Source organism: Lycorma delicatula, chromosome 11 (assembly GCF_047948215.1).
Source record: "Lycorma delicatula isolate Av1 chromosome 11, ASM4794821v1, whole genome shotgun sequence".
Lineage (NCBI taxonomy): Eukaryota > Metazoa > Arthropoda > Insecta > Hemiptera > Fulgoridae > Lycorma > Lycorma delicatula.
In genome coordinates, this window is record NC_134465.1 from 28,100,071 (window position 1) to 28,113,954 (window position 13,884).

General features: G+C 30.2%; 1 protein-coding gene across 1 annotated transcript in view; it reads right to left on the bottom strand.

Annotated features, from left to right (window-relative positions):
• The window catches only part of LOC142332494 (xylosyl- and glucuronyltransferase LARGE2s-like), a 57,538-nt gene that overhangs the window by 12,378 nt on the left and 31,276 nt on the right, over positions 1-13,884 (bottom strand). Inside the window, exons 8-11 of the mRNA XM_075378945.1 lie at positions 13,435-13,556; positions 12,792-12,837; positions 3,496-3,676; positions 1,078-1,202 (exon numbers count right to left, since the gene is read on the bottom strand). Coding sequence (XP_075235060.1) covers positions 1,078-1,202; positions 3,496-3,676; positions 12,792-12,837; positions 13,435-13,556 — 474 coding nt within the window. The remainder of the gene's footprint in view (positions 1-1,077; positions 1,203-3,495; positions 3,677-12,791; positions 12,838-13,434; positions 13,557-13,884) is intronic.

Here is a 13,884-nt window from a genome sequence, read left to right on the forward strand (position 1 = left end):
AAGGTTTTACATCAAGAATGAAATCTGAAAAATCAAGATCATTACTCATGTTTGGAACTGATGTTAAAAATATACAGTTTCCTATTGGCAGGCAAACAACAAGTTCACTAAATATAACCCAATTTTTCAATGACTCTTTCTGTATTATTTCACACATTCACGACGTGAATTTAATCCATTAAACTAAATAACCTTATTCACAAATGTAAACAAAAAAAGAGAGATCATACAAATTTGTATAATCTTTCCTTGCAGAATCCCAGTAGGTTTGTACACCCAACACATTCTACATGCGGCCATTGAGAACTTAGTATATTTTCAGTTGCAAAACTATGGTATTTTATTTTACTGATATTTCAAGCAAATTTCTGAAATAATCTAGTCAGAAAATATGATTATTCTTAAACAAATAATAAAATTAAAATAGCATTAGAAATGTAATGATTTCTTAACAGAATGTAATATTTAATAGAAAATTGTTTAATAAAACTACGATTTTAATTTGTATAAGACGGAAATCCTGGATATGAGTAATAGAAATATAACCAAAGATGAAATAATACAGAAAAATTAAATTGGAAATATGGAATAATTACTAATTTGTGAAAAAAATATTGTCAGAAGTTTAGTAAAAAGAATAATGATTGTAAATGCATATTTCAAATAAATCAATCAAAAAATTATTTACAATTTATAAAAATGCAATAAAATCTTTAAAAATAAAACTCATAAAAAAATTTAACTACAGAAACTAAAAATGAATGGAGTAGAATGAACTACATATACTTAGTAAAAGTCAAGAGCAATGAGCATGAATCTGCTCTACTTCATCATTCAAACCAATTGAAATGGATACCTCCCTGTCATGTGGGGTTACAAGATCTGGCATAAATGATTTAATTATTCCAATCCACATTCATGTTTTTAATGTTTCAAACAAATTTACACAATTTTTCTGAATAAATAACAAGTATAATACTACAAATACAAATAAGTCACTCTCTATAATATGGCATCAATTTATAGTTAGAGTTAATAAATAAATACTAATTAAATTACGATAGACGAAAAACTTACACCTTCTTTATAAACTACATGGTAACCAATATTACTCCGACCTTTTAATACTTCTGAATTTAATGCATAACTAAGAAACTGTTGTGCTTCAGCATCAGACATATATAAAGTTAAACTGATAGGACCTGCAAAAAATTAAAAAAAAAAGTTAATTTAGTAACATCAAACCGAAAAAAAAATCACACCAAAATTGTTGTATTATTCCTTGTGTAGGAGAGACTCTTTACAACATTTCAGAAACATCCCTTCTAAATAACATTAAACAGGTTGTTAAATCATGCCAACAAACTATAAAACAAACTAACCTTACCTAACCTGAGAAAACAATTTGCTTAACTGATTACACTTTATCAGTTAAGTCATCCCTCCAATGTTTTACGCTAATGCCCAAAACAGAAGAGGGATGGCTGAAATATTGTGCACAGTTGCTCATAATTCATAAATAAAATCAGAGGCAAATGAAACAAATATGGTATAAAAGTTATATTTTATTTGTTACAAAAACTTACATTTATTTTTCCAGTCACAATTTCATCAGTTGCTTAACTCAAAATCAAGAACAAATTAATTATGGGAATCATAAATTTTAGAATTGTCTTGCTTTGTGTTACACTTGAAAATTTAATGATTTTTGACACGAAATTGATAAATCTTTGTAAAATTAAGTTTTTTAGAACTGTCAGTACACAAATCGAATTGAAAATTACTAAATTCCCGATCAACTTCACTTGTTTGAAATACACTGCTCATTTTGTGTTTTATAGCAATTCACTAATAATTATTGCCAGAAAAAAAACACTAAGATGAAATAAATATAATATTACGACCCAAATGTCACAAAGAACTAAAACCAATGATAAACACATAATGTTCTCGTCTCAGCTAAGTACTATGTAACAGAACAATAAATTCAGTACTATAAAAAAAAACTAAATAAATAAAATAAAGCATTCTTTTTTACTCTGAATTAAGAATGATTTCACAGCCACCTCAAAACAATAACAAACGAACGATATTTACATATTATGCAACAAACACGATTAAAAGTTCTCTAAAAATAAAAACACAAACAGTCATTAAGTTCAAAATAATAATTTTTTTTAACATCTGAATATTAATTGCGATATCACATGCGACTAAATAATAACAAACGTAGCCTGTATCAAGCAGACTGTCATGTCTATCATGACAACCAAACATGTGATCAATGCAACTTCATTTTAACATTGATGAAATTTCATCAAATTATCTTTCTCGCATGAAATGAGATTGACGAAAAATCACCAGTTAGTCTGTTAGCAGTTAGCAGATGTGCTTACGGTTCATACACTACAATTCACATCCGACTAACAGTCAATGTTACAGTATAATTAGTATAAACATGAATAATGATCAATCGTTTATTATTTTCTATGTCATTTATATTTTTGGTTACCTAATTTTAAAAGTACAAAATGATTATATTTAATGGCTGGTGTATAATTTACAAAATATGTAAACTAATAAAAAAAATGAACATTCTAAATCACATGGAATTTGGTATAATATGAATATAATCAATCTAGCACAAAGCAAAAAAATATTTTATGCTCTCTTCATTTAATAACTGTCACGGAAAACTAAAATAAAATAAAATATCTAAAACACACTGACAACTTTTATAACCTACAATGTTAGCTTGACTATACACAATCTTTATTATGTTTTTCTAAATTTTATTTATTTATTTATTTTTTGGCAACATGCCTCTATTTCTTTGTTTCCACATCTTTTCTGATAGAAAAATTGGTTTATTTGTTAGTATTCACTCACTTCCAATTCATGTTCATTCTCTTTTATCACCATCAACTTCTTCCTCAACCATGTCCAGATTGTCATCATATTTATCTTCAAATTGTTCCCTAGAAAAGATCTTATCCAAGTAGCCTTCAGATGTGCTATTTTTCTTTCGATCAGGTTTTTTAATTTTTTTAAATTAATATTTAAGGTGATATAAAATATATGAAATAATATATAATAATTAATGTATAAATAGAATAAATTACATAATTTTGAATCCAAAAAATACCAAGTTACTGATCACACTAGATTATGAATCCGTAGACGAACTAATCAGACAACTACATATGCAGATACATGATCGTGCACATATAATTCACTTTAATCAAAACAGTTTATGAATACATCAGTACTGGTAACTGCAGTACAAAAGAGAAATCAATCTATCACTTGCTGTCTGGAGTAAAAGCATACATATGAGTTCTAGAGAGTTAAATGTCAGTTAACTAATTAATTATAACCTCATTAAAAACAATAAAAGTGATACCATCAAGTTTTTGAACAGTAATCTTATAAATACTGTCTTAACTGTTTATAAATCAGTTTTTTTTTAAAAATAAAATTATTTATACGACTTACCTTCCCAATGTTTGCAAAGCATTTCAACCATCTGTAAACGATCCATTGATAACTGTGCAACTAAAGTTACATCATTACCGTCTTGAGATGGTTCCAAATCATATTCTAAGAAATATAAATGCGTTCGAAAACTATTAACGCGTGCCCGTCTAAATTCATAACAAGGATCTTCTTCATTAAGCTACAAAAAAATTTAATTCCATTAATACTATCATGTAGTATTAATAAAATGACAAAAATACATGTACATACAAATATACATTTATTTATATAACTGCTTTATGTTTAATTACAGTAATTTTATAAAACTGTATTTCCTTTATTTTAATGTAGAGAGAGCTCTTGTTTTCATTTATTGGTCAGCTAGTTGGTATAAAAATCAGTACAATCGTTTACCATTCCTACAGTTCCAGGTTCTATTCTCAACAAGGATTTAGAACACCTAATTCATTTTTAATGGCAACAAAGGAAGTTGACTTTCACTTAAGTCATATTGGTATTTTAAAATTGTTTAGTAAATAAACAGAAATTGCATAAATGCAACTTAAATTGCTAAAATGGCAAATAGATAACATCTATTTTTAAAATAAAAAATTAAATTCAAACAAAAACTAAAATTTATTTTTAACTTACACAATTCTATACATTAAAGTCCTGTTATATTATAATAAACAATAACATAGGCTGTCATACAATGTCCCATATATTACAATTGCTTGGAAAGTTCTTAGCCTGATAAATATATGCCGAACATATGACGAAATAACTGTGATATTTTCAGGTTAGATCTTTTAGATGGCATAATGCAAAGTTTCAACTGATTGCTTGTCTGCAGTAATCAAATAGATCAAACAAGTTTTGGCATTTTCTAAAAAATATATAAAATTGAAGTTCGAACTGCTATAAAGTACTTTGTTATAAAAGATTTAATCACAATACACATACAATAACAGTTAAGTTCCACACTTCATAGGATTCTTCCCCTTCATTTGTGATGTTAAAAAAAATGATCTGTTAAATTTAAACTATGTCATTCAAGGTGATAAATGATAGGGACGGCCAAAATTTACTAAGGCTCAAAAATCATCACAAAAATTCATAATGTAAAATTAATTGATCGCATACTGATGCTGACTTCACTACTATCTCAATAAAACATCTCATGGATGACATCCTAGTTTTCTTTTAGCAATAGATTATAACTATCGCTTTCTGAAGTATTTATATACACTAACTACAAGTGATGATTATTATGAAGCTGCAACTGATTACCATAATAATGGCTACAAAAGTTGACATTTAGAAATTTATTATTCAGCATCAAAAAATATTATATTTAACTTATTCAGGGTGTCCAACAAATTCTACTCACATAATGTTGTGCTACTGCCATTTACTCTGCAAAATATATACTTTTTTTTTTTTCAGCCTCCACCATTCCCACACCAGTCGACCTCACCCCCTTTTTTTATTATTTATTACTATATTTATTTTTAAAGTTAATTTTTTCAAAACGCATAGTGATAGAATCGTTGTAATAAGGATAAAATCAAAACCTAACCCGACAACAATTGTTAACGTCTATATGCCTACAAGCGCCAATGATGATGATGAGGTAGAGTGTGCATATGAAGAGATTGATGAAGCAATTAAACACGTAAAAGGAGATGAAAATTTAATAATAGTTGGAGATTGGAATGCAAGCATTGGAAAAGGCAAGGAAGGAAATATAGTGGGTGAATACGGGCTGGGCAAAAGGAATGAAAGAGGGGACCGACTTATAGAGTTTTGCACGAAGTATAATTTAGTAATTGCCAACGCCCAATTTAAAAATCATAATAGAAGAATATACACTTGGAAAAAGCCAGGCGATAGTGCAAGGTATCAGATAGATTATATCATGGTTAAGCAAAGATTTAGAAATCAACTCGTTGACTGCAAAACTTACCCTGGAGCAGACATTGATAGCGACCATAATTTGGTGATAATGAAATGTAGATTGGGGTTTAAAAACCTGAAGAAAAGGTGTCAGATGAATCGGTGGAATTTAGAAAAGCTTAAGGAAGAGGAGGTAAAGAAGATTTTTGAGGAGGACATCGCAAGAGGTCTGAGTAAAAAAGATAACGTAGAAAATGTAGAAGAAGAATGGGAGAATGTTAAAAAGGAAATTCTTAAATCAGCAGAAGCAAACTTAGGCGAAATAAAGAGAACTAGTAGAAAACCTTGGGTTTCAGACGATATATTGCAGCTGATGGATGAACGTAGAAAATATAAGAATGCTAGTGATGAAGAAAGTAAAAGGAACTATCAGCAATTAAGAAATGCTATAAACAGGAAGTGCAAACTGGCGAAAAAAGAGTGGATTAAAGTAAAGTGTTCAGAAGTGGAAAGAGAAATGAACATTGGTAAAATAGACGGAGCATACAGGAAAGTTAAGGAAAATTTTGGGGTACATAAATTAAAATCCAATAATGTGTTAAACAAAGATGGTACACCAATATATAATACGAAAGGTAAAGTAGATAGATGGGTGGAATATATTGAAGAGTTATACAGAGAAAATGAATTAGAAAATGGTGTTATAGAGGAAGAAGAGGAAGTTGAGGAGGATGAAATGGGAGAAATAATACTGATATCTGAATTTAAGAGAGCATTAAAAGATTTAAATGGCAGAAAGGCTTCTGGAATAGACGGAATACCTGTAGAATTACTGCGCAGTGCAGGTGAGGAAGCGATTGATAGATTATACAAACTGGTGTGTAATATTTATGAAAAAGGGGAATTTCCGTCAAGACTTCAAAAAAAGTGTTATAGTCATGATACCAAAGAAAGCAGGGGCAGATAAATGTGAAGAATACAGAACAATTAGTCTAACTAGTTATGCATCAAAAATCTTAACTAGAATTCTATACAGAATAATTGAGAGAAGAGTGGAAGAAGTGTTAGGAGAAGATCAATTTGGTTTCAGGAAAAGTATAGGGACAAGGGAAGCAATTTTAGGCCTCAGATTAATAGTAGAAGGAAGATTAAAGAAAAACAAACCAACATACTTGGCGTTTATAGACCTAGAAAAGGCATTCGATAACGTAGACTGGAATAAAATGTTCAGCATTTTAAAAAAGTTAGGGTTCAAATACAGAGATAGAAGAACAATTGCTAACATGTACAGGAACCAAACAGCAACAGCAATAATTGAAGAACATAAGAAAGAAGCCGTAATAAGAAAGGGAGTCCGACAAGGATGTTCCCTATCTCCGTTACTTTTTAATTTTTACATGGATCTAGCAGTTAATGATGTTAAAGGACAATTTAGATTCGGAGTAACAGTACAAGGTGAAAAGATAAAGATGCTACGATTTGCTGATGATATAGCAATTCTAGCCGAGAATAAAAAGGATTTAGAACAAACAATGAACGGCATAGATGAAGTCCTACGCAAGAACTATCGCATGAAGATAAACAAGAAGAAAACAAAAGTAATGAAATGTAGTAGAAATAACAAAGATGGACCACTGAATGTGAAAATAGGAGGAGAAAAGATTATGGAGGTAGAAGAATTTTGTTATTTGGGAAGTAGAATTACTAAAGATGGACGAAGCAGGAGTGATATAAAATGCCGAATAGCACAAGCGAAACGAGCCTTCAGTAAGAAATATAATTTGTTTACATCAAAAATTAATTTAAATGTCAGGAAAAGATTTTTGAAAGTATATGTTTGGAGTGTCACTTTATATGGAAGTGAAACTTGGACAATCGGAGTATCTGAGAAGAAAATATTAGAAGCTTTTGAAATGTGGTGCTGTAGGAGAATGTTAAAAATCAGATGGGTGGATAAAGTGACAAATGAAGAGGTATTGCGACAAATAGATGAAGAAAGAAGCATTTGGAAAAATAATATAGTTAAAAGAAGAGACAGACTTATAGGCCATCATGGCCTATACAACATACTAAGGCATCCTGGAATAGTCGCTTTAATATTGGAAGGACAGGTAGAAGGAAAAAATTGTGTAGGCAGGCCACGTTTGGAATATGTAAAACAAATTGTTAGGGATGTAGGATGTAGAGGGTATACTGAAATGTAACGACTAGCACTAGATAGGGAATCATGGAGAGCTGCATCAAAACAGTCAAATGACTGAAGACAAAAAAAAAAAAGTTAATTTTTAATGATTTTTTTTTTTTTTTTTACAATATACAAGGTGTGTTCAAAAAGTAACAAGAATTTTTGTTTTTTGGAAAGAATTTTATTTATTCATCTACGCTAATGTTATCCCCTTCAAAATAGTCCCCATTAGATATTATACACTTATGCCAGCTTTTTTTCAATTTACAAAACACTTCTAAAACTCGATCTTTGGAATAATGTTTAGCTCTTTCAGCTACTCACGTTTAATCTCATCTATGCTTGTAAAACGACGGCCCTTTAAGATTCTCTTTATTATTGGGAATAGACACATGGAGCCATGTCTGACAAATATGGCGGCTGGGGTGTCATTACAGTGTTGTTTTTGGCTAAAAATTGATGAACAAGCAATGAAGTGTGAGCAGGCGTATTATCATGGTGCAAAAGCATGAATTGTTTTGCCACAAATCCTGGCGTTTTTTTTAGGTTGCAGCTCAACTAATGCAGCCACTGTCACTGTTAGTGTATATGCAACGTGACTGGCTAGACCTGCCTCTGGTTACTTGACTAAAAAACAAAATAAAACAAACCCGGCTTTGATGAGAAACGCAAATAACCATATAAAGCAGGCGAAGACATGACGGGGATAGTAGTATTACATAATGTGTGTATATATATATATATATGGGTGACTGGAATTTTTCTTGGTATAAGATATCTTTTACACAGTCCCAAAGGAATAAATCCATCATCAATTAGAACTTCACAGGAACAAAGTAATGAAAGCTTCTCTACCTATCCAGTTTTCTGGGAACCTATCACTGAGTGCAGTCCATATAACTTCTGCATTATGTTGACAGCTTCCATCTTATAGGAAATTATGGCCTCCATATTTTCAATCTGTGAAAGCACTAAGTTCTCCAACAACTCAAAGTATACTATACCCATAATCTGCTCACTGAAAAAAATATTTCTTTTTTTATTTTTCTAATGTTTCATTACAATCTGTTCAACTAATGACCAATAAGCAACCTCTCTCAGAGCCCAATGAGGATGATATGTATGCATGAAAATGAGGGTGTAGTCTTGTACATACTCAGACCAACCATTCCTAAGACATGTGGTTAATTGAACCCCAACCACCAAAGTACACTGGTATCCACTGTCTAGTATGAATATTCAAATCCTAGTAAAAGTAACTAACTTTTACTAGGATTTGAAAAAAGTTGACCCCAAAATTTAATTATGGGTAATACCACACCAGACATTACAGACAGTTGGGGATGAATTGCACTGATTGGTGTAGATTTTCTGAGCCCCATGCTCAACAATTATGGTAATTCACAACTCCATGAACATGAAATATTGCTTCATAAGAAAATAGAATGCGCTGCAGGTAATTTTTATCAGCAGAAATGAAGTCTAACATGTCATTAGAAACAGAACGCTTTGTGGGTTATCATTGGATTTAATTTCATGGAATAGCTGTAACAAGAAGTTTCAATCACAAACAACATTGTGATCAGTGCTTTTAAGAATATTTAGTTGACAACTAACATTACAAACTAATACTACGTTTTGGACTTTGATAGAAGGAAAGTCAAATTTTTCCTGTGTTTTTGGCACTTGTTTTAGGCCTACCAACTGAGTGTCCTTTCTAAACACTTCCCACTCTCCAAAAACTGTTCGCACCTTTTATGTATGTTGTTATCACTTTGATAATTTCTACACTAGATTGGCATATAACTTCTTTGAACACAGTTACTGATGTTGTTTCTGCAAACTAATACACACTGTGCTTTCAGTTTGGTGAATCCATGGTACTAAAACCCAACCTAATAACAGCTTGATGTGAGCAACAATCTAATGCAGCTGCTACCTGATGGAGAATGTATTTTTATTGTTCTAACTTCAAAATTACACATAAAACACTATTTAGTGCTGCAAAATAAAAGCTATATTTGTTAAATATAAATATATTTGTTCTTGAAACCCTGGAGTTCTTTTTCAGACACCCAGTATAAAATGTAGCTAATCCTGTTTACTGATGAATTTTTTCCCATCATAAACTACTTCTAAAATGAATATCATGGAAGACATATTCATAGAGCGATATTAATATACAGTCTGTCATTATCACTTCAGCCATAAAAAATTTTTATTCATATATATGTTACTAAAAAAATAAAAACCGTAACCTATATTCATTACACAACCCATTTATCTGGCAAGGTCCATTCCCTGTAATACCACAGATAAGCCTATAACATAATCTTGCTATGTTTCTTTTTAAGCACACTATATTCGAAAAGCATTACATCTTAACAGTTCCTAATTAATGGTCATTTTTTGATACTTTTATTTTTGAATCTGACAATCGCTAACAGAGTTTTAATTATATCTATAAACGACCACATTTTACAAAGTATCAGACTTGAATAACACACCAGTATGTCTTAATAATTCTGACATATACCATTAATAAATTTAATTTGTTTTGATAAGTGATCATTACTTTTATTTATCATTATTTCCAACAATACAATCAGGTTAATGAATTAGGTATACAGTACAACCCCGCTTAACCAGACCTCATTCAATCAGACTTCTAGATTTTCCGGACCAATATCAGAAAAGGCATTTTAAAATTTTTTAAATAAAATATGTACTGTAATACAGTAGTATTAAGTAATTTTTTTTTTTAAATAAATTAAATAAAGAAACACAGTAGTAGGCCAATTGTATAATGTATCCATTTTTTTATTGGCAGTTTGTATCACAGTTTTTACATACTGTAGTACTTATTATATTATATACAGTACGTACATATTCGGTACCACAAACATTTACTTTTCCTGAGAATAGAGTTGTTGTCCAATATTTTTGTATAGTAGTTATAATGACTCATGCGCTAAAAATGTTTGTTTACAATCATAACCATCCTGCCATCACTTTATCACTCATTCTAAGAATAGGGTGACGTAATGTTAACGACCGGATGTATAGGCCTATACAATCTGTTGTGCTTTATTTTAGTTAACTTTTATTCATAAAAGCAGTAGAGTACCAGTAATCATTGAATGTTGTAATCATAAAGTGTAGTTTGCTATAGTAGTGATCATAATTGAAATGTTGTGTTCTGCACGGTGTAATTTTGTGGACTGGCAACTAAAAGAAAGAGGGTAGTTATTTCTATGGAAGAAAAACTAAATACGCTAGTTTGTATAAATAAGGAGGAATCTGTAAAAAAAATTTCTGTTGAACTAGGTGTAGGAAACCAAACTGTTTCGAACTAGAAAAAACACAAAAAAGAGATTGAATACTTCTGTTTGGAAATGGTGGCTAAAAATAGTTTAGGTAACAGGGCGACTAGCAGAATGGCAAGAAATAATCAGCTAGATGAAGCTTTATTTATGTGGTTTATCCAAGAGAGGGAACATGGGATTCTTATATCAGGTGCCATTTTACAATCTAAGGCTTTAATTTTAAATGTCAAATTAGGTGGTGATCCGTCATTCACAACAAGTTCAGGTTGGTTAGATAGGTGGAAGGCTCACCATGGAATACTGTAGCTCAGTGTATCAGGGGAGAGTTTAACAGGGGATCATGCTGCTAGCGAAAATGTAAAAAAATGACATTTTCAAATTTATAAAAGAAGAGAATTCATCATCACCTTAGATTTTCAATGTTAATGAGACGGGATTATTTTTTTAAATGCTACCTAAAAAAATCTTGTTTCAAAATTGGATTCTGCTGCTAAGGAGCATAAAGTTTGTAACCAAAAGCTGACAATTCTTTTATGCAGTAAATAATGAGTCAGGCAAGTTGAAGTTCCAGCCTTTTGTCATAGGAAAATCGTCTAAACCTTGAACATTGAAGAATACTGGTAATTTGAATGCGCTTCCATCCATATACAGAGGTTACAAAAATCAGCATGGATGTCTTGCGAAATATTTAAAGAATGGTTTTCTTCATTCTTTGTTCCTAAAGTGAGAAGATTTCTAAAAGAAGAAGAGCTACCACAAAAATCTGTTATATTTATCAACAATGCTAAATGTCATCCAGATGCAGATAACTTGAGAGATGGTGACATCTTTGTAAGATTTTTATCCACACAAACGACAGCACTGATCCACCCTTAGATCAAGGTATAATAGAACCCTTCAAACGACATTACAGAAAAAAATTACTTATAAAACTTATTGAAAGAAATAGTGAGGAAGCTGGAGTAAATGTTTTAGATTAACTTAAATTAATATTCGAACAGTTATTACAAGTGTGCTTCAGCATGGGACGAAATTAATGCTTCTACTTGGAAAAAGTGTTAGAACAAAACCTGGCAAGAAATGAAATCTAAATCCAACATTGAGATGACTGCTCAAATAAACAACAGTTCCTTAAAGCAACTTATTCATAATTTAAAAGATTCATGTGCTGTCGAAGATGAAGACATAACTGAATGGATAGACTACGAAAATGATGTAGATCACCAACATCTAAGCGATGATGATATCATGTTTGCATGTTCTTCAAATCCACATCCCGATACTGAAACACAGAAGTCAGTTCAGATGATGAATTTCTCAAGGAGAAACGCAAGTGATCTCTCATGGAGAAGCTATAGAAATGTATGGAAAGCTGATGTATTTTGAAAATCAAAATGAAACTTCTGCCCATCAACTGCTTACCCTAAAGTATTTACAAGATCGAGCAGCAAAAAACCGAGCATCATTAAAGCAAAAAACTATGAAGGATTTTTTTAAAAGTAAATAAACACTGACGTAGCTGTAAGTAAAGTTTGAATTTGTATTTCACATATTCCACTCCAATCACTATAAATTATTTTTTAATATGTACCAAGTTGATCTTAAGTTTCAACATCTGACATTACTACTGCAGTGATTTCATTAAGCTGTAATGTATGTATATTACACATTTTCAGATTATCTGGACTTTTGTTCATTAAGACAATGTCCGGTCCCATCTAGTCCAGTTAAACAGGTTATACTCTATTTACAGTGACTGGAACTTGTTCCTAAAACATCAGACACAAATTATGTGAAGCGCAAGACAAGTTTCAAAATGAGGTATTTAAAAAAATTGTTTGTATTAATAGTTTAAGCAAAATGTAGATTTTTAAGATGAAAAAAAGAGTTGAGGGTTTTTCTCTTACCTTACTTAATTCACGTTCCTTTAAAGTAGTTCTAGTATTATTACATCTGTAACACACATAAATATTTAAATGAAAAAAGGTGGAGTTCAGTAAAATTTTAACCGAAATAAAAACTAAACTTAAAGAAGAGTTGCTTATAATTTTCTAAAAGGATTACCTACTGTGATAGAAGAACACCAGGAAAAGTAATCTCCAATACAGAATGAGTAAAAAGACATAAGATAGTTTATCCTCATTGCTTTTCAACTTCTACAAATTCTAACAATTAAATAATGAGACAGACATCAAGGAATAGATTAATGAGATAATATATTGTTATATAGTCGTTAGAATTGTGATAGTCAATGAGAATTATTTGTGTTCCAATTCTCTCTTTCTGCTAAACAGAATGCTAGATTCCTTATAAAATTCTGTGCATTCAAAAAGATACTCTAAAATTAATCATACAGTAAAACATCAAAATAAAAATATTAATAAGTTTTTTTAAGAAAAGATAATAAATTCTTATTTTAATTTTTAATTCATGATATTATGAAACTTATATTTTTTTCACAGCATAGAAAAAAAATTAAATTATACTTCACTATTCTTAATCAATAATAATAAATAAATAAAGTTAATAATATATATAACAATACCTTACCCAAAAAGCTCTCTTCGTAATAAATTTCCGTCATATTCTAAAAATGTAAGATATAAATTTCTAAAGAATTCAACATGTTTGTTTTTAACTTTCAATTTTTTTGGTGAATTCCAATGTATTACCTAAAAATAAGAAAAAAAATTATAATTAATTGATAATCAATAAAAGAAATTAATTTTGAACAGAAAAATTATGAACTATTATAATAACGGGCATTTCAAAAAGGACGCAACCCCGTTGTTAAACGATGTGAATTTATTACAAAAATATTAATTTTAATAAAATACATATACAACAATATTCAAATTACCTTTAATAACTTTACAATAGATGTTAAAAATTATTTCCTGTAATCTCAATGCAGGTTTGTTCACATTTCATTACACTTGCAATCACTTTTCATAATGTTTGAAATCTCACTTTCAATGTTAGCCTTCAATTCATCAAGTG